Source organism: Prorops nasuta, unplaced genomic scaffold, assembly GCF_024137725.1.
Source record: "Prorops nasuta isolate Cenicafe-Biocafe unplaced genomic scaffold, Cenicafe_Pnas_1.2 PNAS00008, whole genome shotgun sequence".
Taxonomy (NCBI): Eukaryota; Metazoa; Arthropoda; class Insecta; order Hymenoptera; family Bethylidae; genus Prorops; species Prorops nasuta.
Window position 1 is genome coordinate 4,141,895 of NW_027116805.1, and position 26,377 is coordinate 4,168,271.

General features: G+C 38.2%; 1 protein-coding gene across 1 annotated transcript in view; it reads right to left on the reverse strand.

Annotated features, from left to right (window-relative positions):
- Nucleotides 1–7,879: 7,879 nt before the first annotated feature.
- Nucleotides 7,880–26,377, reverse strand: part of LOC136775779 (uncharacterized) — a 30,371-nt gene continuing 11,873 nt past the window's right edge. The window contains exons 3-21 of the mRNA XM_066730853.1: nt 21,644–21,826; nt 21,302–21,561; nt 20,803–21,057; nt 20,432–20,617; nt 19,814–20,079; nt 19,190–19,722; nt 18,981–19,103; nt 18,430–18,867; nt 18,066–18,351; nt 17,513–17,707; nt 17,271–17,354; nt 17,064–17,165; nt 13,436–16,969; nt 13,372–13,375; nt 13,116–13,119; nt 11,119–12,785; nt 10,128–10,320; nt 9,899–10,063; nt 7,880–9,038 (exon numbers count right to left, since the gene is read on the reverse strand). Of these exons, the coding sequence (XP_066586950.1) occupies nt 8,584–9,038; nt 9,899–10,063; nt 10,128–10,320; nt 11,119–12,785; nt 13,116–13,119; nt 13,372–13,375; nt 13,436–16,969; nt 17,064–17,165; nt 17,271–17,354; nt 17,513–17,707; nt 18,066–18,351; nt 18,430–18,867; nt 18,981–19,103; nt 19,190–19,722; nt 19,814–20,079; nt 20,432–20,617; nt 20,803–21,057; nt 21,302–21,561; nt 21,644–21,826 (8,933 nt within the window). The 3' untranslated portion in view covers nt 7,880–8,583. The remainder of the gene's footprint in view (nt 9,039–9,898; nt 10,064–10,127; nt 10,321–11,118; nt 12,786–13,115; nt 13,120–13,371; nt 13,376–13,435; nt 16,970–17,063; nt 17,166–17,270; nt 17,355–17,512; nt 17,708–18,065; nt 18,352–18,429; nt 18,868–18,980; nt 19,104–19,189; nt 19,723–19,813; nt 20,080–20,431; nt 20,618–20,802; nt 21,058–21,301; nt 21,562–21,643; nt 21,827–26,377) is intronic.

The following is a 26,377-nucleotide window of genomic DNA, read 5'->3' on the forward strand; positions in this document are numbered from 1 at the left end:
ACCCTCCGTTTCTTTCTCCCGGATTGGCTCATTGTTCGCTAATAAGCCGCTTAGCGACTCTGCGAGGGGTAAATTGCTCCTTCGGTAAACACTACTCCCACGCAGACCTCATCCCCATCTGCCCTGGTCCACCCTGCTGTTACTCAAAACAAGAAACAAAAAACTTTTCAAAAATCTTTCTGAGTTTCTATCTTTGCTTGTACTTCCTTGGACACAGTTCTTAGAAATAATAATATATTTTTAGTAATAGTTAAGAAAAGTTTCTTTGCAGTTTATTAAATGGATCGATTAGCACGGTATAGTATAGAAAATGATAAATAAAAAATAAGCCATTTGAAAGTAATGGTTGTTTATTTTGTAGCTATTTTACTACAAATTTAATATGGACTTGTAAATAGTAATCAAAGAATAAACTAATTGAGTCAAAAATTATCACTCGAGTAGCTTTTTTTGCTTAATCAAGCGTTATAGCGACAGTCAGCATCTTGTATTAAATGATCCCCATTCACGCACTCCTCATGATTTTTATATTCATTCAATTGATACAAAAATCTTCTGATCAACAATTACTTCTTCATTATGTTTAGCACGAGAATCGAACACTTTTTCATGAATATAATCGTTGCTCGTTTGACCCTGCCTCCGATTTGCATCGGTACCATTGAGCTAGAAAACCTTCTGAAAAATCGTTTTCAGCTTTCCGTAGGAATACCCGAATCTCTATACCTGATGCGCTTCATATTGCAAAGGAAACTGCGCAACCTCAAATTCGGTCCATTCATCAATCGGCTACTACCATTCGTCAAGCCGAGCTAAATTATTTCAGTCTGGCTCGAGCAACAAACGATCTTTTATTTAAAGAAAGAGCGAAAAAAGAAAACACAAAACTTCCTTATTACATTTAATTTTTTAAATATTTCTAAAGACATAAATTCAACTGTTTCTTCATGGTTTTCCTGACAAGAAAATAATAAATTAATCCAGATGGCTTAGATTAAAGTATGTGAACGTGTAACGATAAAATATCATACGCATCGTACTAATATGAATTGAGTAGTATCCGAAGGAAAGATATTTCGGGCCGAAATCATAAGTGGCTGCATTAACTAAGAGAATTAGCAGCGGCCTTTTTTTAAACGCGAGAAATCAAGCGATGAGAGTACTATGGTCGAGGGTGAGAGGGAGTGAGGGCTTGGGGGGAGGCAGTCATAATATATTTCTCCGAGACAGTAACAGTCTTTCGGCACTCTTTTGTGAAAGGCTTCGGACCCATGTACGCATAAATATGAAGTATCGCTTTCGAGAAACCTATACTCCCGAAAGAACGCTCTCAGAGAGTTTACCGTAACTTAGAAACTTTTATAGTTTGCTGGAAATAGTTGTCCGAGGGGTCGCTTTAATGCCACCGCGGCTTCTTTACGAGTGTTTGGGTAGAAAAATCGCCACCTGCTTCCCCGATCTTCTACTTTTCGGCGAGGACCCCCCTCCCCTCATCAACCAATCAAAATCATTTACATTAATTATGGTTCTCTTATATACATATACAGGCAATTACACAAAATCTCTAATGACCTTTAATTCTCAAACCTTTATATAATAATTTTTAGACCAAAATTTATACGAAAAGAAAACAAGATTATTCAGTTATTCTGTCATACTTGTAACTAGGGAGGAAAGTATGAAGGTTTTATCAGTTTACGTTATCAGAGAGTGGAGACTGTTAACAGGTACACAGTAATGAAGAAATACACAAATTAAACAAAATTTATAATGATTCTTAATTACCAAGCTAAAATTTATCAGAAAAATGAGACTATTGAGTTACTATACTCCACATGTAGTAAGGGAGAAACTTATGGGAGTTTTATCAGGTTATGATATCGGATAGTGGAGACTGCCAGCAGGTAGTGACAGTGAAGGAATATAGAGGCAATCGTGATATTGGAGGAAGAGAAAATTGCTGAAGAAAGGAAGATGGCAGTTTGTAGAAGAATAAAAAAGAAAAGTGGAGGCAAGGAGGTTGAAAGGAGGCAAGTGGAGTTGGCCACGTTCCTGGACAATAGGTCTTACAAAGCGAGCAACCTTCGGGGCTAATGGAGCGAAACGTCGAGCGTTTTCACACGATGATAGGCGTAACGCGTAGTCGTGTCCTCCTCGTGATCGTCTTTGGCTACCTTTCGTGGAGAAAAACGAGGGAGGAAGAAAGGAAGGAAGGAGTGGGAAGGGGAGGGGGGGGAGGGGGGGGGAGGGGTAGAAAAAGCCGATCCGATCGGATATAGGAGTAAATCCCGAGGAAGGGCAGGAAAAGGTAGATTAGCACGAGTTCGTCAAGCTGGTCTTTCGCGCTGTGCAGATGTTTTCTCTTACAGGTAATCGGGTTAGGATTATGATCTTGTAAACAAGAGATTACAACGTTAACAGGAGATCATCCGCTATCGTTCGTACCAAAACAGACCAGCTGCTTGAAACTTGCCACCATTCGTGCACCCAGCAGGTAAAAGCTCCACTTGTTGGTTACCCACATTCATTCGTTTACTCTCGTTTTGTTAGCTCAGCTTCATATTTATTTGCTCAACAGCTCAGAAAACCTTGTCCCACTCGTTAATACTCTACACCCTGTTTATATTCATCTTAGGTTAAATACTGTTGAATTTAAAGTGCTGTTTATAGTTTGATTTCCTTTTTATCGTAATTAATAGTATTTTTGTTAATAAAGTTCTGTAAAAAGGGTTTTTTGGCGAAATTTGAATCTTCGACTGTAAAATAACGAGTCTATTGGTTGAAAAGGGAGGAGAGGTAATTTTGTTTGTCGTGCTAATACAAGAAAGAAAAGATATAATTTGAGAGTTGGGCTTAAATAAATGAGGGACGGACCGTGCATCATTAATCACTCGGCGAAGAAGAGAAAACGGTATCGGTTGCACGTAACGATCTATACTAGACCGTTCTAGGCTTGAAATCGCGTTCGATATTCATTTGTCACGCATCGTTTGCAGGTAAAAGGTTTGTCTAGCCGCGAGCAAAATAATCCATAACAATGGATTTTCGAAGCAGTATTAGCTTTACGTGATAATCGGATCCTTTATCTCGCAGGTGGTCGGAATAATGTCAGTTTTGCTGACGAGCCTGTTGCGTATCAATTACAACAGAATAAAAACATTCTCGGGGGGCGTTCAGCAAAAATTTCCAAAATCATCGCAGAATCGTTAAAAGTACCAAAGTTGCACAGGAAAATAAAATTCTACGAATATAATTCTATACATAGATACTAGAAGACTAGGCTGTAAATATACAATACATACAAATAAAAAGTTACATCACCACGAAATATAGAGAAGACTGGAAAGTGTCGTAAAAAGTGTCAGTGAGGTGGAATAACATGATTTAATCGTGATCGTAGAAAAGAAGATTTTTGATAAGATACCGACGAGAGAGGGATGCGAGGGATTCGGTGCCTCGAATCACAAATTATCGAAATGATGTTGGCAGAGGTGCGAGAACGAAGGGAAAAGCGTGTACCTGTAGGAAGCATCGGATCCCAAGTCCATAAATTTGTGCTCCGCGCGCCAAGCAGAAGAGGGAACCGTACCGAAGCGAAGGGGTCCCGCCAATTCCATTCGTACGAAATGACACCCTCGTCACAATACGACCTGTTGCGTTGTATACAGATGAAAAAGAAAAAAAAGACCAAAAGAGAGCGACAGAATATCTGCTGCTGACTCTTGCACCTATCTCTTCGACTTCTTCTACTTCTTCTTCCTCTCCTACTCGTCCTTTCCACTATTCACTCCTCTTCTATCCCCTCTACCCCCACCCTTCTCTTTTTACCAGCCGTGAGAACCTCCACGACTCAAAGGAAAGCCGTCGTATTGTCACGTGGCTTCATTACGCAATTTTCCCCCAAGTCATTTTCCTTGCCAAAAGCCAGAGTCTCCCTTCAAAAGCTCCGTCGATATTTATCACTTCACGAGAGATCTTTATGTAACTGACTTTTCCACACCTTCGAAAGGTAGCTTTGAGCAATTCCCAAACTGCAAATTTCATGTAGAACTCTATTGAAACTTTCATAGAAATACCGTGGTATTTATATAAAATATTTTCTTTGAAAAGAACGGAAGTTGTCTTTATGGAAGTAAGAATAACTCTGTTGAGTTTGAAGATTTTCTTCAAAGTGTGTAGGATTTAACCAGTTGACTTTATTATTGAGAAAGTTATCTTCTATGTTGAGCTTTGGTTGATATACCGAACACAGTGGTGAAATAGTTGGCTAACCCATGTAGACTCTTCAAGGTTCGCCCGGCGGCGCGCTTGAGTTTTAATTATCAGGAACTTTGAAAGAAGATGAATCTTTTGTTTCAGTGGGTGCGCTTTTGTTGCAGGATTGCCGACAAGAAAGTTAGGCAAAGTTTCTGCAGAGCGCTGGGAAAGGAGGAAGAGGAAGGAGACGCGTTGTAGTAATGATAGAAGGAGAGGAAGGAGAGACTGTAGCTGTCGGAGCGTCTAGCTATGATTTGTGTGGCGAGCTCCGAGAAAAGGACCACGCAAGGTCGGACTGATCAAACACTCCTGTAACCACGCGTATCCCACGTCAAGTCCTGAAGAAATTAAAATGGATAATTGCTTCCTTCGGAACTTGACAGCAACCCACTCTCTTCTGGGTAAACTCGTAAAAGTGCTTTTTCGCATAAAATTGACGACTGATTGCGGATATCCGTCTGTATTTTTTAATCAATTATACGAAGAGACAGATTTAATTTGTCAAATTCGATAAAATTATGTAATTAGCTTGATACTTATTTCTTTCGACTTTGATATTCCGTGCGTTAGAGAATAAAGTTTGACAAGATTTGCTGAATTCTTGAGTGGGAAAAGTCATCGGTGTCCTTTGGACCATCGATGCTTCGGAATTTCCTCGAAAAAAGATATTGTCAGATTCAGAGTCCTGTGGCGCATTGTGCGGTTTTATCTTTCAACAGGGTCGTTTGTTCGACCAGTGTCCAACGGCGTTGCCGGCTCAACATCAAAGAAGTACTGTGATTCTTTAGCGTTGCCTGGCAAGTGTCAAATCCCTACTGAAGTTTATCATTCTGTTGCTCCAGTTTTGTCCCGAGAAACAAAATACAACAAATGAGAACCGTCCGCTATCTGTCCACTACGATCTGCTTCTAGAAAAAATATAGCTAGGAAAAGAAATTTTTCCAAATTAAAACTACTCGATCTGATATATTCAAAAATAGTTGTATAGAATATCTTTTTTTTTAGAAATATTATGAGACATTGCTCTCTGCAATTTTTATATAATTCTAAATACTCCTCAACGAAATTTTGTCCCTCTATAAAATATCTGTCACCCTTGTGGATGTCATCCTTGGAGAATTTTATTATCCACGAAAACTGACGATTTACTGTCATATTAACCACAAAGTGGCTAGTTCGTTTTTCTAAAGATTTTTCGGTGAGGAAGAGAGCTCGCATAAGCAATATTTATGTCAACATTTTCCACGCTGAGCAGAGAGCTTTCGGTCAGAACCGACACGTAAAATTGGACAAAGCCTCGTAATTTTTAAGTGACCATTTCTACGATCGTCCATCTTACCGATTCCTTAACAGAAATACCTTACCTTCGTTCTGTTGGTGGTCATGTAAAGCTAAAACGATTGAAAAAGATCAACGCAATACCTTAACACCATATTTTCTCACCAGGTAAACCAATTTCTTTTCTTTGAGGTAGCCGGTACTTTTTAAAAAAGGTGATTTAGCGCACATGAACGTTTCTCGGAACAGCTGCAAGTGTTCGTATAAAGATGGACAGCATTTCAATAATATCAAATTTATCAAGCTGATTTAATTCTTTAAAATTTAAGTATTCACTTTTGGCAAATTTTGTTTCGTAACATAATACTCGTTCGTATCAAAAACGAGTAAAGCAAATTGAAAAACCGGAAGAAAAAATTGATTGCATCTTTACCAGATGTCCAGCTCTGCTTTAGGTTTTTAGATTGACATCGGCGAGCTCAAAAGTTCACCCCCTGTGGCGTGGCCCAAAAATGCCGGCACAATGGTATTATTCCTGTTGATCCGAAGCCGAACTCTCGACCGTCCTTTTTCTGACGAAGCTGTTCGTGGAAACGTATGTTCCTTCCATATGTCGAACCTATCCTAATTACTGTTTCAGCTCTTGATCTATATATATATATATATATATAGTATGCAGCCACAACAGCTTGAAAAAAGTCAAGCCACAGATACATAAATTTCTACGAGAATGGCCTCTCCAAGCAATAATTACAAGAAAAGTCCTATTTCAAAAACATGCCAAACCAGTTATAAAATAAGGGCTTAAATAATTCTTTTTCACATTCATACATACACACATACAGAAATTATACAAATACCTTTAGAATGTATTTTTAGCACGTTTTTTCTTACATTGTATAATAAATACTGCATACATAAATATTTTAATACAAATGCAAATTATTAGCAGCAATCGACACTGGAATATTTATATAAATAAAAAAGAATTGGATAGTTGTGCGCGTGTGTGGGTGTGCATACATAAAGAATTACGTTGCACGAATGGTGCGAAAAGTGCAAATCAGGTGGTTCGTAAGTGGGAGAGAGAGGCAATGACACAGGCAAAGTATCATGAAAGGGGATGACAGGAACAGGTACGCTGTGCTCTGTTGTGGCTAGGGTAGAGAAAGGGTAGAGGGGGACAAGAATGGGGGGGGGGGGGGAGAGTTGCCGGTGGCCCGGGCGAAATCCAATCGGTCCGAGAAAGACTGGCCAATAAGAATAAAGTCAGCTCGAGTTTGAGGCGCTAGGAGAATGAAGTCGGGGAGATCCGTTGAATAAACACATCGGGAAAATTGGATTCCGCTGTAAATTACGGATAATCCATGGATTACGAGGCTGTATTAAGCCTCGACCTAGACTCGACTTGTTCTGCCTGGCCGGCTAGGTACGATTTCGTTCTGTGGCTGAGAGACTCTACCACCAGTCGTAAATTATTGTTCAGCCTCGACCATCCCCGTGCTACCTCAATGGGGATTAAATCTCTACGAGAAATCTCTCCATCGAGACTTGCTTCACCAGATGTACCTGACAAAAAGCTTCCCTCTTTTGCTAAAAAGAATTCCGAAGAGTTTCGATTATTCGTCTTTATATACCTAATCCTTCCATTATTTCCAATTAATTGGAATTTTCTGAAACTAACTCCTCGCAATAAAATTGAATCCCCAAATGTAAAGTTTTCCTTGCTTCGTGTAACCTTTCTTCGTATTATTATTATATTTTAATACGCAGAGAACGTTTTGTTTTGTGTTTGGGCCACTGTGAGATTTTACAGTTGTACACTATAATGAAAAGGAAAGAGATTATGAACGTAATGTTTGAGAATAATGTGGAGGCTGGCTTGGTAAAAGCATATTCCCACAGGGTTCGCTATACCCAGTCCTTCCACTGACTGTCACCTTACTGTGATGTTCTCTTTTATTAATAATTCGCTTTTACACGGAGATTAAAAGCGCGTGATTGTTTTATTGCACTTTCATGACTCGACTCTCGATAGTACAAAGATCTTCTTAACGGGTTATTCCATTGCAGTCAACCGCCGTTCCCTTTTCCTTTCAGAATAGGACAAAGTCTCCTACTATGTGGAAATGAACGGAATCTGACCACTATAAACACTTTATGAATATAAATCTTTTCTGTCAAGCTCGTAAAGATATTTTACTGCTATAGATTAAATAGGACAATATATAATGTATATAAACATTAAACTTTTATGCGATAGGAGAGTATAGATTAAATGTTTCTATTTCTTTATGCAAAGCTGAATATTCTAAAGAAAATTCTTACTGATAATTTTGCACGATTCATTTATTATTTATTCTTTTTTTTTTTATTAAAACGGTATACATATAAAATGTTATTATAAAAACTTATAAATATACGCTGAGTATTAATCTTTCTCGCAATTTATAAACGATAATTTATTAGTCGCACCGATAAAACAGGAGAAAGCCCTATTATCGTTCTTTAAAATATTAGTGATAGTCTTAACCATTTAGTCCATACACTGATTAATTAATCTCCTTGATGTAATTTAAGGGTATGTCGAATACACTTTTTATTTTATTCATTCATCGTATTTACAGTATTCCTATATTTACACGCGCGGATTTCTTATTATTATAATATCACCACTCTTCGCTTAACTATGGCTTTGTACGCTTATTCTGAAATCGCAATCTCACTTTTCCTCCTATAAAGCGCATTGCTAAATCAGTAAGTGATACCAACACACGTACAATTTCTTTATTAGTCTTGTTTTTAATATGAGACTATTTTTTTTTTTTAATTTTATTACACCTTCCCTATATAAATGCTTCTCTCCTGCGAGTACTATATCATAATCATAATAAATCAATAGCAATTTAGAAACGGGATAATGACTGTTTCGATGCTTCGCTATTGACGAACTCTGTAAAGTTCATAAATCATTAGTAAGAGTAATGCAAATAAGCAGAAAATAAAACTTGAGTATTCGTTTGGTATTCGTTAAAAAAATATGAGCCTTTATTCTTTGCAGCCTAGTCCAGCAGACCAGTTGCAAATACCTCCTATGGGGTCGAACGAAAGCTTGTCAGGGCAAGTGTATTCACTTCCTATGACAATGCCATTGACTATTTTAGCGCAAGTAATGAATTTATTGCAAGACAACGGATGAGGGAAGTTTCCTTGGTCCAAACATTGAATCCTCCCACTACTGGTTATATAAAGTTTGCTATTGAGGGTAGATTTACTGACAATCGACTCGATCTCATCCTCGTAATAATCGTAATCGATAATCTGAGGTCTTCTTTTTCTGGAGATTGCGAGTTCGGGATAGGCTTCCTTAACTCTAAGCTGCGGTTCGTCATTGTAGATCGTTGTCTGCCTTAAAGTGCTCAATGGAAATGACGGAGATGTCTTTCTAGGTGCTACTGTTGTACTTATCTTGCGTCTGAAGGTCTCTCTGAATGCCAGCTGACCTGAATATGCAATCCAATTAATCTTTCTTTTCGACAAAAAAGACTTTACAGCGAGTGGTCCATGAGAAATCACTGGGAAGCGTTGTTATCGCACACAAGGAATAAGTTGAAATGATGATGCATTATTTTAAGACAAACAATTGCGAATGATGCAAGCCACTCGTTATACGTGAAGTATCAGATTCGATGCATCGCAGCCAAGTTTATACAGATGAGCAAAGATTTGATGAGAAAAAAATTTTATGCGTTATATACAATGATGAAGCTGAAACGTTGAGCCTAATGAGACGTTATTTACAGGAGAATGATTTTAATAAATTTGCGGGCACAACATTATTAGTTTTAAAATATCGAGAGAGCATTATTCACTGCAATGTGAAGACAGATCTGAGGACTGATGCTAGTTTTAAAAGTCATTTCGAGCGTAGTTCCATTAGAGCACTCACGTCGAAGTGGATGGAAACAGCAAGCAGCGTTTAGAAAATTAAATATAATATTATAGTAGTATATACGTATGCTAAAGAGACAATCGTTGGATTCATTACAGTATTAATACGTATAAATTGTTTAAAGAAGAAAAAGCTATGCAGATATTAGTATAGACACTGAAGGATCGATATAAAGTAAGGTGTATATAATAATTACATTCGTTTGCGCAGAGTAAAGTTGCAATTTTCAAGCACACTGTGTTTTTTAAACAGTAATGAAGGAGTTGTATGATTCAAGCGACGATTAGAGAAATGAACAATGAAGACAAACACAGTCAAAGTCACAAGACATGCAAATTGTGAGATCTAGTGGGTGTTAAAACACAAAAATCAGAAAATCGGTTGGAGAACTTTCTAAGAAGTATAGTGTACCAGATTTGGTCGAAGATTTTGGTGATGGTAGATTTGTTAAGGATAGTGCAACCTCTTGTGCTCTTGTGCTCTGATCTTTCGATTCTGTTGTCTGATATTCGTCCATTCCATATCGCAAATAAGAAGCTGGTGTTGTTATTTGAATTTTGCTGGCCTCGTTGACACCTGTACAACAATTGTTATACATTATTTTTTTAGTCAATTTTCTTTTTACAAAAAATACACCTACCGTCTATTTCAGTTACGGGTAAGATTGTAGTCTCGGCTGGCTTGATCGTGCGATGCCCAATAGTGGTCGGATATTTAGTAGTCGACAGTAAAGATTTTAAAGGTGACGTATAGTGTTTATCCCTCAAACTGTTGTAAAGCTGTGTGCGTTTCAACGATCCTGGAACACGACTGTTCGGACCCTTTGCGATTGGCTGTGATATAATTGATGAAAATATGACATTAATTCGAGTGGCAGATTTCGTCAAGAGCTTACTAAATTCAATAGAGGACTAGGGCTGTCCAACAGCTAATGTTACGTGTGTTTATATATAAACTTATGAATGTTTAATAAGCCACGTTGAAGCCACAGACTGATAAAAGTGTCATGTCGACGTATATATAGTTATTTCATTACTTTGAATATCGAGACCAAAGGCTATAAGCTGTAATGGAACAAGCAGAATGACGATAGAGAGTTTGATTAGAGTATGAGAAGTGGTAAAAGTGAACGAACTGAATTCTTCAACACATTTTGTCAATCGCAAGCATTAAAAGAGTCCAGTACGATAGAATAAGCGCGATAGCACCATTACTTTCATTTGAAAAGAGAAGTATGTTAATATTAGGGAAAATCGAGTGGATGAAGAGTTTATGCAGCCGACGAATCCCATTGCATTCATTTTATCTCTCGTTTCTTCCTTTTCAGTCTGCTTCTAGTTTTTATATTATTTCTATTAGTTGCATTGGCGAAAGGTACTCGGCATTCCCTTCTTTTCCAAACAGTTAAAAGAATAGTAGACACGATTTTTTACAAGATTATTTCTCCACCAGCGGAGACGACATTTGCATTAAGTTCTAAAGCCAATAGCTCGATGTTATTGTAGCATTCGCAGAAAGAGGTTCCCATCAAGAGTTAAAAATGTTGTGGCAGATATTGCTTTAGCCAAGATAAAGCCTGAAACTACCAATAACGAGTCCAAGCAGATCAGTAGTGCATAAATAGCACTGACCTCGTTTACAGGAGATTCAATATTATCGCTTTCTTCAAGGCCCTCGGGTGGTTGCTTTTCAATTCTATCAGATTGTGTAGTCGTATCATCGTTCATCACCAAATGAGACTCTTCCTTCGACTCGTTTAATTTAGATGTGTTTTCATGAGCAAGGGTGGTGTACCTCGAGATTTCATTGTTTAGAACCGATGATGAGTCAGAAGAAGCACCAACGGTGGATTTTTCAGTGAATGGAGTGGATGTAGCTGCACTTATCAAAAGATCATCATCTTCCTGTTTCTTTGAATTATGCAAAGTAGTCAGACTATCGTTGAATCGATCGTTTATTGACATAGCGAGACTAGAAGTACTAATTGAGTCTGTGGTACTACTAGGAGCTGATGAAATCCTGTTGGATCCACGATAACGAGCTCGTCCTCGATGCGAGGTGGCTCGATGTCTGGGATAAACCGTTCTTGGTATGCCAAGGTGAAATATTCTCTGTCGAGATCCAATATTCGTTGTTCTATTCAGTACTCGTCGATGAACATTTGTTCGTCTTCCTGGTATCTCGTGTTGATACTTTTTATTTGATTTTCTTACATTTTCTACGTCTCCTTCGTACAATGAGCTTGTTGCCTCGTTTGGCAACTCAGGTTTTGTCGGTGTGGATGTATCAAGCCTCAATGTTGTTTCGGGAACTGTGGTAGTCGTAGGGATTAAAGTGCTTGTCGGTTCTTCGATAGGTTTCGTGTAACGATTATTATTTCTTTTCAAAAATTCAGTGGTCTGGTGAGGTAAGGTACTAGTAATGTAATCTGCTGTTGATGTGTCCACTTGTGAGACTAAAGTAGTTTGTGATGTAATATCCTCGAGTGTTATCTCTTTTGGCACATTTTCAGTTACTCCTACCAATGTCGATAAATCTACACTCATGGTATTCAATTTCTGCTCGGTTGTAGACACCACTCTGGTTGTCTGTTCTATGTCCTCTTCAGTAGTGCCAGCTGTTCTCGAATTAACAGTCGTCTCTTCTAATAAACCATCTGTAGTGACGAAATTTGGCACTGTTGTTGGAATGTCAGTTATTGTCTCATAGGTAGTGGTAAGATTTGGCAAATCAGTGGTCGAAGACTCATCGTTGGTGATGGTCGTTGAAAAAGTGTCAAAGGCACTCTTCGTGATAAAAAATCCTCCAGTAGAATAATTAGAATTTTTAGTAACATAGGGAGTACTTCTCATGGTCGTAGGTATAATCGTAGAGGAGCCAGCATGATCAACACGTGTTTTCCTTTTTCGATTTCTCAATGGTTCTTCAGCAAAGATATCATTGGAGGTGTTATCTTGCAAATTTTCTTCATCCCTCTCATCCTTCATTATGATATTCTTCCTGTAGCCATTTTTCAGATCTTTCGTAAACTCGGTAAATTCTTGCTGATCAGTCGATACTTTCTGCAATTTCTTTCGTGGAACCTTTCGTACAGGTTCATTACTAGCATCGTCCGAGTCTGGAAGCTCTTGTAGCACAGTGTCATCTTGAATATTATTCGATAATATATATAGAAGCGCGGAAGAAGGTGCTGTAGTGATATTGTAAGTGTTTACAGAATGATAACCGACAACCTCCTTGAGAGTTGGCAACTTCAGCGTATCGGAGTTGGCGACCTGAAATTCAGAATAGCAGCGAGCTTAGTGACGATCTGATGAGGTATTTTTCTTCTCTCTTTCTCTTTCTCTCTCTCTCTCTCTCTCTAATATGGTTCAAGAGCAATCCTTGCCAGCACCATCACCATCAAGTTATCTCGTGCTTTGGTACCCGAGGATAAGAGAAAGAAGACGAAGAAAAGATCAATCATCGATTAAAGCCATCATAGAAAAATTGAAGATGGATGATGATTTTTGCTCTGAGAGAAAGATGAGGAAAGCTTCTGATGGTTTATGAAAAAGATCGTATAGCTCGTGTTAGGTCGGAAAGAAGTAGATGCTTGGAGCAGTATTAAAAAATAAAAATAGAATACCACTCTGTGAAAAATCATGCCATGGTTATCATATGAAAGCTTAACCAGAGAAGAGTATTTTTTTCATTAAAAATATTGAAACATTTTATAAATGTTTCATAATGCCTCTTATGTCTTAAATTACACAATAAGTAAGATGCTTGTCTCATGCTGAAATTCTTTTAAACATCGGTATCCCGAAGACTCGTATGTTCGTCTAAACAATATACGAGTTCTGAACATCTCAATACTCATTTATTGTTTCTTCACTATGTACAACTCTAGAATTTTATTTTATTAATTATTTATTTACAATGCCTGTGAGCAATTACTGTAATTACTTAGACCTCGAGGCTCTCACATCTCCTATCAAATTGCTAAATACTGATTCGATCTGAATCGTCGATGATTCGTGATGAGGCTCGATGAAGAATCGAGCAGATCGATGATTAAATTCACTCTCGATGGGCAAAGTTGATCTTTCCACACTTTGGTGAACTTCGTTGATGGACTCGTCATCGATCTCGTTGGATCTAGAGGCAGAGATTTGCTCGATCGTGGATGCTGTCGTCGAGTCTCTGTATGCCATATTTTGAATCGGTATTCTCGTCGTCGAAGTTAAGGTGGAATATTTCGTTTTAATGAGTATCTTTTGCCTCTCTGTGGTACCAGATTCTGTTACTGATGTCACAAGCCTCGTTATCTGAGGTTTCGTCGATGGCGTCGAGTAGTCCGTATCAACAAAATTGTGCAATTCCGGATTGTCCACGAAAGTCGTAGGGATATCCGTGGTAGCATCCTCGACTCTCATAGTGGTCGTTCGTAAGAATTGTTGTCTCCTGTGAGCATCTGCTGTAAAATCAAATTTCTTTGCTGGTATCAGTGTTTCCGTCACTGACAACTCGGTGGTACTAGGACGTTTTGTGTAGGAACGAGTTTTCTGAGTCGTTGATTCATCAGGAGATGTCGTACTTCTGACGAGAGTCGTGTATCTTGAAAAAGGCTTATCTGACTTGTCCTCGTTGCTTTCCAATTTGGGATATCTCGTTTTTGGTTGTCGTGGAGATGGGACTTTGGTATATTTTCCTCCGCCCTCCAAAGATTCGGAAGAGTCATGTGTGGAGTAATCCGTATCCCCAATCGTGGTCAGTTTCAATACTCGTAGCGAATCGGGTACTTTGTATCGGGACCGAATTTCTGGTCTACGCGTTGTTGATATGGCAAGTTGTTTTTTCGTGGTGTAATGTTTCCAGAAATCTTCTGAATCATTGCTGATGGACGGGCTACTCGCAATGAAAATATTATCTTGACTGTTATTTTCCTCTGTTTGAACCTGACTTCTTACCTTAGCAGAATCGTCTTGGACCTTATCCTCCTTACGTGCTTCTTGGTCCTCGAATTTTATTAATTCCTCGTTAAAATTCTCCTCAAAGTCCTGTAAATGTTCGGTTGTTCTTGTTGTGGTCGAAGAAACTGGTCGACGTCGTATAAATAAACTTTTCCTGCGATTGGTCAGTACCCCTAAATTGGATTTTTCGGTTGTCGTTGATACCGCTGCTCTCGACAAGCCATATCGATTATGAATACCAGTATTTGTTGGTGAAAGTGGTCTTCGAATGATTTTCCTTCTAACGTATCTCGAGTCCAAGTTGGCTACAGTATTATTTGGCAAAGAATCTACTTTAATAGTAAAAGATGGCACAGTTGTCTGGCTGTTGGTAGTACTATTATTAACGTCTAGCACCACTATCGGTGTCTCAGAAATATTTCGTTTTACTGTACTAGATGGATACCAGGTTGACGCGATGGACGATGGTAAAAATGTGGTAAATTCTGGTGCAAAAGTGGTTTCCTCGTCCGTAGATCGATACGTAGTCGTCCTTGGCTGATTTTCCTCATTAAAATTACTGACAGTCGTAGGAATTACTTCAGAATTGTCTTCTGATGAATAGAAATCAGTGAACTCTTCACTACCGATTGTCGTGGTCTCAAAAGTAACTTTATCATCGAGTACCGTAGGGTTCTCCGTACCCAGAGTAGTTATTGGGGTGGTTGCTTGAATTAAGAATCTAGTACGAGAATATTTCTGCTCTTCCTGCTCTTCGGATGGAGTGGATAAGCTGGAATCTAAAACTGGACGAATACGCTTGATGACTTTTCGTCTGCGAAGCAGTTCTCGATAAGGATCCACTGGAGCATCTATGCTAGGAGCTGTACTGCTCGAATAAGGACCTCTTCGAATAAGCAATTTTCTCCTTTTTGATGCCACAGTGCTACTACTCGCTGGAGCTGTAATTTCAGACTCTGTCGTTGGACCAAACACAATTTTAATAACATCAGGATTAATATCGGTGCTCTCATTAGAGGTCACAGAAAGGTCGCTATTATCTTCTGTCGTTTCACGTTCGCCAAATGCAGTGGTCTGTTCAATGGTCGTAAGTGCATCTTCTGTTCGGACAAATGAATCATCGGTATTCGACTCCACTGTCCTGTCAACAGGAATGGTAAACTCCAACTCTGGCACAGAAGTCGTAGCATCATTATACTCGTGACCATTCGCAGAATGCAATTGGTACTCAAAGTTTTCGATAGAAACATTTTCGTCCGTTGTATCTAAAAGTCTTAGAGTTGCAGCTGTGGCAAAAATTAGAGACGTAGTTTCTTGCCTACTCTGTCTGATATTGAGATTTTCCTCACTCGACTTGTCTTCTGTCCGGAAAACTCTGATTTTGGTTATTCTCTGCGTGTGATCGTTATCATCGTAATTGGCTTGTCTCGATCGTGACTGTGGCATCCTTTTGGAATGAGAAGAAGGTACAATCCTGTAAATCGGACTATCCTCGAGCTCGTTGATGCTCTCCTTAACTTCGTCCGTACTTGTTCTCGAGGAAGTACGATCGACTCTCCTTCGGAAATTTTGAGATTTTTCTGTTACAGGCTCTTTATTTCGCCCTCTCGTCCTAGCTCCAGAAATTAAAGAACCCTCTGTGACCACCGAGCTAGGTAATCCTGGCGTTTGATGTCGACGTCTGCTAAAATTACTCGTATTTTCCTCGCTAGTCGATGTTCTGGGTGTCGGAGGTGTGTACCTACTGGATCCTCTGAATCTGGATCTGTTAATAGATTCCCTGGATCGTGGTGTTATTTCTTCGGGTTTGGAGCTACTCCTTTCTAATATTTCCTCCTCGATAACTCGATCCTCGTGAATCACTTGACTCGCGATCTCTGGCCTGAACCTTTGTCGAACTTGTCCTACCGTGTATGAGTTTGGTGTTCGAAGTTTGTTCCTTCTCAAAATACTCACCTTGTTCCTCGAAGATTCTGTCGATGTTGGTACTAAAGGAGTTGCTGGGCTCGTTACAGTATTAATTGGTCTGTGTCTTCTGACGAATCCAAATGGTCGCGGCTGAGAAACCGTCGCAACAGTTGCTTTAATCGTTGGTTTTACGTTCTGTCTCTGTCTAGTTAACAATAATTCTGTCACAGTTTCTGCCACCGGTTTTATGGGAAACTCGGTGGTCGATGGAATACTTGTTATTATCTCCTCCACGTTAATATTATTGCTAATGTTTTCTACTACTGGTGGAATCGTTGTTGGGTTCTCTGAAGCTGTTGTTGTTGGTGCTATGGTTGTTGTTATTGGGGTAACCGTTGTTGGCAACGATGACGAAGTTTCTACCGATCTTGATGTAATTACTGTACTTGTCGGTGAAACTACTTTTACTCCTATCGTATTTCTAGCATTATACGTGCTAATCCTAATAGGATTTTCTGTAATAACAGCTTTTGTGGTGGTTGTTTCTGCAGCCTTCTCGGTGCTCGTAGTTGTAGTAGACCTTGGTGTTGTACTTCTGAACCGTTGAATACCGACGTACCTTTAAAAAATAAAACATAAATTTTCCTGTATATCGTGTTATGCCTATAATTTTCTTCACGTGCATATTTGTTAATTGTTAGCAGGGTAATTACCTGGAAGTGGTTGAAGAAACAGAGTCCTCGGTAGCAGTTGTACGACTATTCTGAACTGTTTTCTCCTTTGGTTCATCTTCCGATGCTTTAGTCGTAGAACTCCTAAATATTTATATGTCAAGATATATATTTTTTAATTTATTCATTAATTAAGTTTTTGTTAATATCAATGATTGATTTATTGATCTTAATTTATAAACCTCTTACTTGAAAGGAAAAACTGGGCGACGGTTAGAGACAGGTATTTCTTCTTCAGCTTCGTCATCGGTTCCAACAACATCATTCTCATTCCTGTCGTTGCAAATATACAATTTTTGTTATACTACGTAAATAGTGTTAAAATAAATAATATATTATAATTAATTTTGATAATTAAAGCTATCGTTAATTTAGATCTAGCTAAATAAGTATCAACAAATTTTTTCATGTTTTTTACATTCACTCTTTACCTGACTGTCGTTACTTGAGGTCGGCTACGACGTATAGTCACGTAATTTGGCGTTACCCTTTGCGTAGAACTAGATCCTATTGGATTACTAATACTTTGTTCTTCCACAGAATCTACATGATCACTATCATCACCATCTACGTCTTCATCATCCTCTACTTCTTCATCATCTAATACTGGCTCTTCAGTTGATGGTCTACGTTAAACAATTCATTACCCCAAAAGTATAGGATTAATAATAATCAAGTCATCATTATAATTCACAATTATATTAAATAGAGAACAATGATCGATACAAGGTTTTAAGTAATGAGTTAAGGTCTATTATAACTATGCTCTAATTAAAGGAATCGTATATTAATCTGGAATGAAACTGAAATAGCCTCTATAACAAATTCAAAACTAAGCCTCTATTGGAAATAATATAATACTCATCAGAAAAACTAAAACTAAAAGAAAGGCCAAAGAATCTAGTCTCATACATCCCCTATGAAAATAATCTTCAAAACTTAATGGTAATGTTGCACCAACAAAGTATACATCTGATTACTCACTTTGTTCTTTCAATAGTAACATACTGTGGCTTCTGCGATCGTCTAAGACTTTTCACTTCAGGAACTTCATCCAAGCCCTCAAATTGGGCTCTTCCAGGACTATTCTGGTGCCTAGCTCTAAAAGAGGGTTCTCCAGAACGACTTGCAGCTCCTTTAGCATTCTGACGATTCAAAACTCGTTCAAATAAAGTTCTACTGATCGTTGCTGGTGTGGCGGAACTATCTCCATTATTCGCTGAATTTTTTTCTTGAACTTGCAATTGTTTCTCCAATTGTTCTATGCCACCTGGAATAATATACGTTTTAATAAAAAAACATATGTAAAACAACATTACAATTAAAATAAAATATCACTGAAATCTACCAGCTTTCTTAATCAGATCAATAAGCTCTTTAATAATTCTGGGATCCTCCTCATCTTCCGTAGGAATAATTGATTCAGATTTGATTTCTTCAGGCTTGCTCGTGCTCGTTGTTGTTGTCGTTGCTCTATTTCTAGCGATAGTCTTATAGAGTAAAGGTTTTGCGGTTGTTGTAACTTTAGGCCGTTCCTTTGGTTCCGACTCTTCCTCCACCTCATCCTCTTCTTCATCGTCATAATACTCTTCGTCTTCGACTTCTTCCTCTTCCGGTTTTGCAGTAGTGGTACGGCGAGTCGTACTATGCAAGAAGGTTGTTCTACTCGTCGCTGCTGTAATCGGGGCTCTCGTGGTCGATGAAGCCGATTGCGATACCTTGTTTTTAGGACAGATTACATTGCGAGGATAATCGCAAGAATCAGCTGCCTTATTGAATACCAATCCTAAAAAGAAAGTATCAATTAATGCACTCGTTTCATCAGAAAGAAGAGAAAGCCTTAAAACCTTGGTTCTCTTCACAGTGAATTATAATTAAATCTAGACAAAATTGTAATACCTGAAGGACAAGTGAATTGGTGAGCTACTACTCCAAGTCCACTTGGACCACTGTCCAAACACCAAAAATATTTTTTACAGTCACGTGGATGTGGGAAGAATCCTTCATCCTCGCATTTGAAATCTAAAATGAGCAGTTTTAAAGAGATTGTTTAAATATAGATCACATATCTGAATGAGAAATGTAAGTTTATTTTGAATCATATGTACCACTTCCTGGATCCGGAGTGGTAGGTGGTTCCGGCGTTGTCAATTTATTACTGAGTGATTCTTCCTCCTCTTGGTCAGGACTCTTATTGCTGTCCTTATTTCTCGTTGGCTTTCTTCGATTACTGCGTATCGATGAAGATTTGTTCTTGGAACGTGACCTATTACGAGGCCTGGTTCTATCAGTTTTCTCAGCGTTCCTAACCACGTTTCTAGTATTAGCTTCCTCAGCATCGACTGGCTCGTAGGATCGTCTGTCAGCGTCTCTATCATCATCCACTCCCTCCTCCTCCTCCTTCTTCGCTGCTTGCTCTTCTTCCTCTTCTTCTCGCTCCTGCTCTCTTATTCGCGAGCGGAATTTTGATCTAGCTGAACTTATCCTCTTTCTGGTCGTTGGTGCTTCTGTAGTTGTGGTAGTAGTGGTAGTGGTAGTGGTGGTTGTTCGTTTATGGCTATTCACAAGTTTTCGTCCACCTGTTCCATGAGTTCGAAGCTTCTTACGACTGTTCTCCACTTTTCTCTCTTGCGTATTACTGCTGTTAAATAAAATTCCAATTTTAGTAATTTTATAAAATTGTCTTTTACAATATTTAAAAAAATCTTTAAAAAACAACCAAAGGTACTTACGAGCTACCAAGTAGGAAGACTTCTTTAGCAGCTTCTATGAGGGGATAAGGACGTCCATTACACTTTCCTCGAAAATCGTCAGTATCGATGGACCAAAACATTATTCCACCCAATTTTTTCTCGTTAACATAACGAGCCTTCACTTTAACAATGTCTTCGTCGTCGTATCCTACCCATTGCTTCCCTTTTATGGCATAAGGGCCCATTGCGTTAGGATTCGCTTGCACAACTTCCCATTCATCAGATTTACCAATACTTTCACAAATCTGTAATGTCATTGTGCCCCATTATTTAAAGAATCAATTGACAAGGGCGATTGGCTTTTCTCTACTATTTTTTAAACAAACGTTAAAATATTAATTTTCAAAGCATGTAACACAGCACATCTAATTGATTTTGAAATTCACAATACTCTATATTTGGGAATGAAATACATAACGTTTCTGCGAACCAAGAGTTATGTAATTAATGACATAAATGTGATAGAGTTTAAAATATTATGTAAAAATATTTCAATGCTATATACATTCTGGCTTTTTAAACTTTTTATAATAATTTCTTATGCATGGTTACGAAACAGTGAAGTTTGATGGATGTAAGAAAGAAGAGTGTGCATACTTCATAATAGGCGAGGTATCCTTTCTCTCTCGTGGCATCACCCTCCTCGCCTGGCCCATCTGCCGGAGCACCGATATCTATTGCATCTTCATTGAATAGTGTGTAGGATCTCCCATACGTGGGAATTCCTAACACAAGTTTATCCGAAGAAGCGCCTTTTTCCAATAAATGGGATATGGTAAAATTCTGCAAATAATTAAAAAAATAATAATAATCCAAATCTATTTTTCTATTATTTGCATGAGATCTCCTTAAAGAATTTTTCTTAAAGATATAATTCCGATCTAGTAACCCAGTTGCAGAAAATAATTCAGCTCGCTTTAATGAAGCTATTGACTATTCAATAAGAGTTTATACTGTAATTTGCTTACAATTGTGAGCTCGGTGTCGTAATTGTACTCATTGTCTTCTTCCAGTGGATAAAGTGGCGAATGGTGGTTTACTGCTGGTTCAAACGCAGAATGGTAATCGTAGGAAAGTAGATTTAAGAAATCAAGGTACTCGTTCAGTCTAGGTATATCGTAGCCTTTGTCAATGTAGTCTTTTCCAGCAGGGACAGCCATCGAGAGTAACAGCCTTGGTCTTCCAGTTTTCGATGATTCTCGTTCAAACTCCTCGCGAAGCTCCTGTAAATTTTACATTTCCTTCGATTATGCAGTTATCATGACAATTGAATTTTTCACTCGAGCAAAAATTGAACAGTTTAATAACGTAAGAGTTTCTTCGATATTCGACGATGAAAAAAATCTGATCACAGTTGTTATACACGAATTATGAAAGAGAGAAGAACTTTCTCTCGGTAGAATTTGTTTTATTTGTCGGATTACTTTTGTAGAGATTACGTGGCAAAGTCTATTATGTTTTACTCACCTGAACGAGATCGGCATAATTGTCTTTGTCCCGAGGTTTACCACCGTCTCTGAACGCAGGATATTCCCAGTCGAGGTCTAGGCCATCAAAGTGATTTAGTCTGAGGAACTTGATGGCGTTCTTCACGAACTCTCTCCTCCTCTCAGGATCAGCTACGAGAGGCGAAAATCTGCTGGAGCCTTCGTTCCAGCCACCAATCGCCAGCATCGTCTTTAAATTTTTGTTGTACGTCTTTAATCCTGTGAATTTTGCATATCCACCTACGAAAACAATTTTTATTTTCAAATGAAGAAAAATCAATATCTGCTACTTATATAAATATAAATAAAATAACAATCATACCCTTTTCTATATCCTGATACTTGTCGAATGGCTTCAGTGTATTCTCCTTGGTAAAACCTCCAAAAGCATATATCAAGTGGGTGCAAAGATAAGGGTTGATATTCTGGGGTGAGAATTTGGCAGTTCCTGGTCGATATACAGACCAGTTCGTGTAGTAGCAGACGATTCTCCTCTCGGCGGTTGCTAGAAAAAGAGAAACACGAAATTCGATCAAAGTTAGCAAGTATAATTGGCATAGCTGAGTGAAACCAATCGGTTTCTAAAATTCATTGTTTCGAGGTCGAGTGGAAGAGTGCAAAGTGAAATCACTCGATTTTTCGAATTCATCGCTCGTCTCGCGACCTTTGACACGATTTCACTCAAAACACGTCCATTTATTTTCCTCCATTTCTAAGTAAATTCAGTGTTAATTAGAAAACTTGTTCTCTTACTTTAGCAATATTTCTATATACGAACTTTACATATATAGTATACACAAAGTATAGACGCGTGTAGGAGGTATCGATACAGGACGCGATGCATGAAAATTTTTTTTTTTTTTTTTTTTTTGGTTCAGTCTGAGTAATGGAGGCTGTTGCTATCGTTCTCGTTGCGAGTTAAAACGCACGTGTCTGGGGGTCTAGGCACATTTTCACCGAAGCCACCAACGCTGCAGTCTTATCGTGTTGGAGTCGTGCCGCAGCACACCTGCGGAGGTGCAATTTCATTTTTACACTCTCGTCCGCTACATCGTATACTCACCGCACGTTTATAGAACTCGCGTCCTGCAACACTGTCCAGGGAAACGCGTAAATGGCCGAGAGAAACCGCAGCAGGCCCCGGAGAAATTGAAGCGCTATTGGACTTTCGTTCGCACGGATCGAACTAAGAAAACTTGCTATCCATCTCACGACACTGCATATACGTATATATATATATATATATATATATATATATAGGCATAAGAGGGAATTTTCCAAAAATCTATCAATCATGCTTTCACACTTAATAAATGTGGCATTAATTTCAATTTGATTTCTATAATAATTTTATAATTTTATTATTGCACGAATATCGCTTCCTGAAATATATATAGCTTTCAAGAATTTATATAAAGAAACACGTTAGTATCTCGGTGGCAAGTGAATAACGTGTATAATATATGTTTCACAGAGACACTATTCTCTTTAACGACAGATTTGTCTGAGACAACCTGGAACAAATTTTTGTAACTATCTCATCTCTATGAATTTATAAGCGTCATGATTTGATGATATTTTTTTATACACATAAATCATTTCTCTCCTTAATGCCATAATTTCTACTCACTGATGCCAACCACCATCTGCTATTTTCACTCTGCCATTTTCGTCTTTAAACTAAAATAAAACCATACTGCTCGCTATTATTATGCATCACGCGGGATTTCAAGGCTTACTTGCACATTTTACGCTTTCTATATTTTTCACCATTCGTATATTGTCAATGTATGCATCTAATACTGCGTAGAATAGTGAAAAACACCGATAACACAAAGGACCTTGGTGAGTCAAACACTTGAAATTATCATCTTTCGAAATTTATTGTTCTTCGAGTGCACTTACGCATAAAAGTCACTGGTTTCCTTTAGTGCATTTTCTAAAACTATACTCGTACGTACTAAATCTCCCGAGATACCGTACTGTTTTACGCTAACTTTGCACATAAATATCACATTTTCTCAGGAATGCCATTGTTTTATAATCACTCTTGTTCAAAGTCATAATTTTTATTGCCAAATTTTCCAACTTTTCCATTTGCAGCATACCTTATTTTCTATAAAACTTCTTTCTCAATTATTCCATGTAGATTCATGCAAATTTCCTGCTCTTTCTTTAAACAAATTCAAGAATTTTTGCCTTATTCCTCGAAATTTCCAATAATCCAATAACGAAAGAACGACGCTATATATAGGAAAAAATGATTTTTAAATACTCGATAATGGAGCTATGAAAGAAAGAATATTTATGAGGTATCTATGGGGATACCATTTACGTCAGCGTGCTCATCGTAAATCCAGTTAAGGCTAGCCGTAATTACATGCCGCAAGCTTTCGTCACAGCTGATTCTTTCAACTGCGGTAGAGACAGCTTGCTGCAACGTAAACTAATTTTAAGATTATTCCAAACTCGAATTGCTTAAGAAAAACAACCATCTGGCGAACAATAACTATAAAAAAAAGTGTGGAGTATGAATAAAAAATAAAATATCGACACCTAAATGCAAATCATTTGCACCAGCATTATTTATTTATTTGATGCAATTTATAAGGAGGAAAGTTGCAGCAATACGTTCGACATTAAATATAGGTGGAGTAACACGTGAGAATCTGTTATAATTGTAGCCTTCTGTTATGGGAATGACCTTTTGCCTGTTCGGTTCGGCTTGGCTCGAGAAACGCCGAGCGTTCGTAATTTAGTAGAAAAATTGACAGAATGGCACAGCGCCTAATGTGATACACTCACACACACAAACACACTATAAATCCTGTCTCGCTCGGTTGGACTTTCGTTCGTGCCACGAAAATCTTCAATGAAAAAGTTGAGCGTGGCACGCGCGTGTTGTACTTTCCAGAATTTTTCACTTGATTCAACATTCGTAGCAGGTATTATTCCAATCACGTATAGGTATGAGCCACGAGTTGCATTAATCTAAGAGAAGTCCCGATGTACTTTCAATTTGCCAAGTACACCCAAGATGCTTTCTCCGATCGTGATGAAGGCAAACGAGGTCAAGGTGGAGAGACGACAGAATCGCGTGGCCAATACCGATCTTGACCGCAGACCTCCGACGAGGATCGTCTCTCTGTTCCAATCAAATCAAATTACCCACTCTGCTACACCTTTTCCTACGATCAATCCAACAACCTTCTTCAACGTCATTCCTCTCAATCCTCTTCCATTGCACAGCACATCACAAATTAACCTCGTCTCTCTCTCTCTCTCTAACTTTTTTATCTTATTTCAATTCAACGGTAGCCTAACGAGCCTGCCATAAATTTTTTTTCATTAGTATCGATCGTACTTCCCTTGATCATAATTCCTCCACTGTATCAAATATGATGGAGCATAGCGATATCTCTCGAACAGCTCCTTTTACCAAGATAATCAAGCATGGTATCAACTACTCTTTTAATGATGTCCTTAATGATCTTTTCTATTTCTAGGACATCCGTTCGTAGTCGAGATTAGAAAATGATATGTCGATATGCACAGAATCGACATTTTCCAAGATGTTTAGATTACTCTTTTGTACAATAGTTTATTTCGCAATGTCATATTCGATTCTTGATCGTTTCTCAATATCATATACAGTCGATACAGAAATAAAAATATGGAAATTGTTGATTTTTAATGAGAAGCTACGGGAGAGTACCCTCGTTAATCATATGGTTTATTTTATATGTATAACGAAAGCTAGTATATATAATTTATCGAGATCCCAAGTGAGAAAGTTCATAGGCCTCGGAATATATCGTAGGGCCTAGGTGGGGTCAGAGTGTGCGAACCAATAAGCTGCGGTGTGTGTGGTTCTTGTTTAGGGGGGTCACGTGATCTATCGCATAACTGGAACAATAAACGCCCATGCGAGGAAAGATCGTCGGAACGGTTGAGATTCTCTTTCACCATATATATATATATACGCCCACAGTAGTGCAGCAGCTAAGCACTTGGTCATGCAGGTACTTGCCATACCACACTTGCATTTTCGAGGCTTGTATTTCTTGTTGCTGTTGCTGCTGATGTTCCTGCTGATGCTGATGTGAGCCAAAGCATTAAGCATCGCAGCATAACGTAACAGAGATAGAATCGGTGAGAGGCTTACGTAATATGGCGAATCACTATCATTCCCATTTTCCTGAGCTATTCCTGCTCGGGAAACGTCTCCCGATTCTCTCTTTGGTCACGGTTCTTACTCTTTCCTCATTCCATTTCCGTATTCCTCGTTAAATTTTAAGCATGCCTCAAACCAATAGACTGACATACATGCCTATCAAGTTTCCCTTTTTCATAGTAAATTCATATTCAGTTTATTTTATACCCAAATTAATTTTTCGTACGATCGAACTCACAAACGACGTACTCCTCGAGAAGTTTCTATTTCGAGTCGGATAATTTTCTCTTTGCTTCGAATATATCACACGTATGTCCTTCTAGTTTTCTCAATTAATAATAGTGATAAAATTGTATTATTGTGGTTGTATAACTCTTATTGTCTCGAATGATTTCATAGAAAGTTTTGTGAATCAAATTTCTATAATTTTAATGAATCGCTGCTCCAAGGCAAACGATACAGATTAACGCAGTTATTTTGCAGTGTAAACATTACATACTGGAGGATTATAGTTGTAACCATTTTCTGCCTCGTAATATGCTCTCACCATTATGTAGATTTCTCGGTAAATTTTAATTAAAATTTTATGCAATCTCTCGTTACTGCGTCTTTACCAAAGTTTAGAAATATTTTTTGCAACACACATTTTTATCATTAACAAACGAGAGATTAAAATATAACGAGAAGAGGATTTATCGAGAGAAACTATGGTGAACCATATAAAGAGATGAAAAATATATAATTACTCCGTACAATTTACTATTGTATCAGGGCTTGTGTGATCGAACACAAACACAAAGACTAATATTGTAAGAATCAGGAAAATGGTAACGAGACTAGTTATGGAATTCTAATACGATCGACTCACGAAAAGTGTATTGG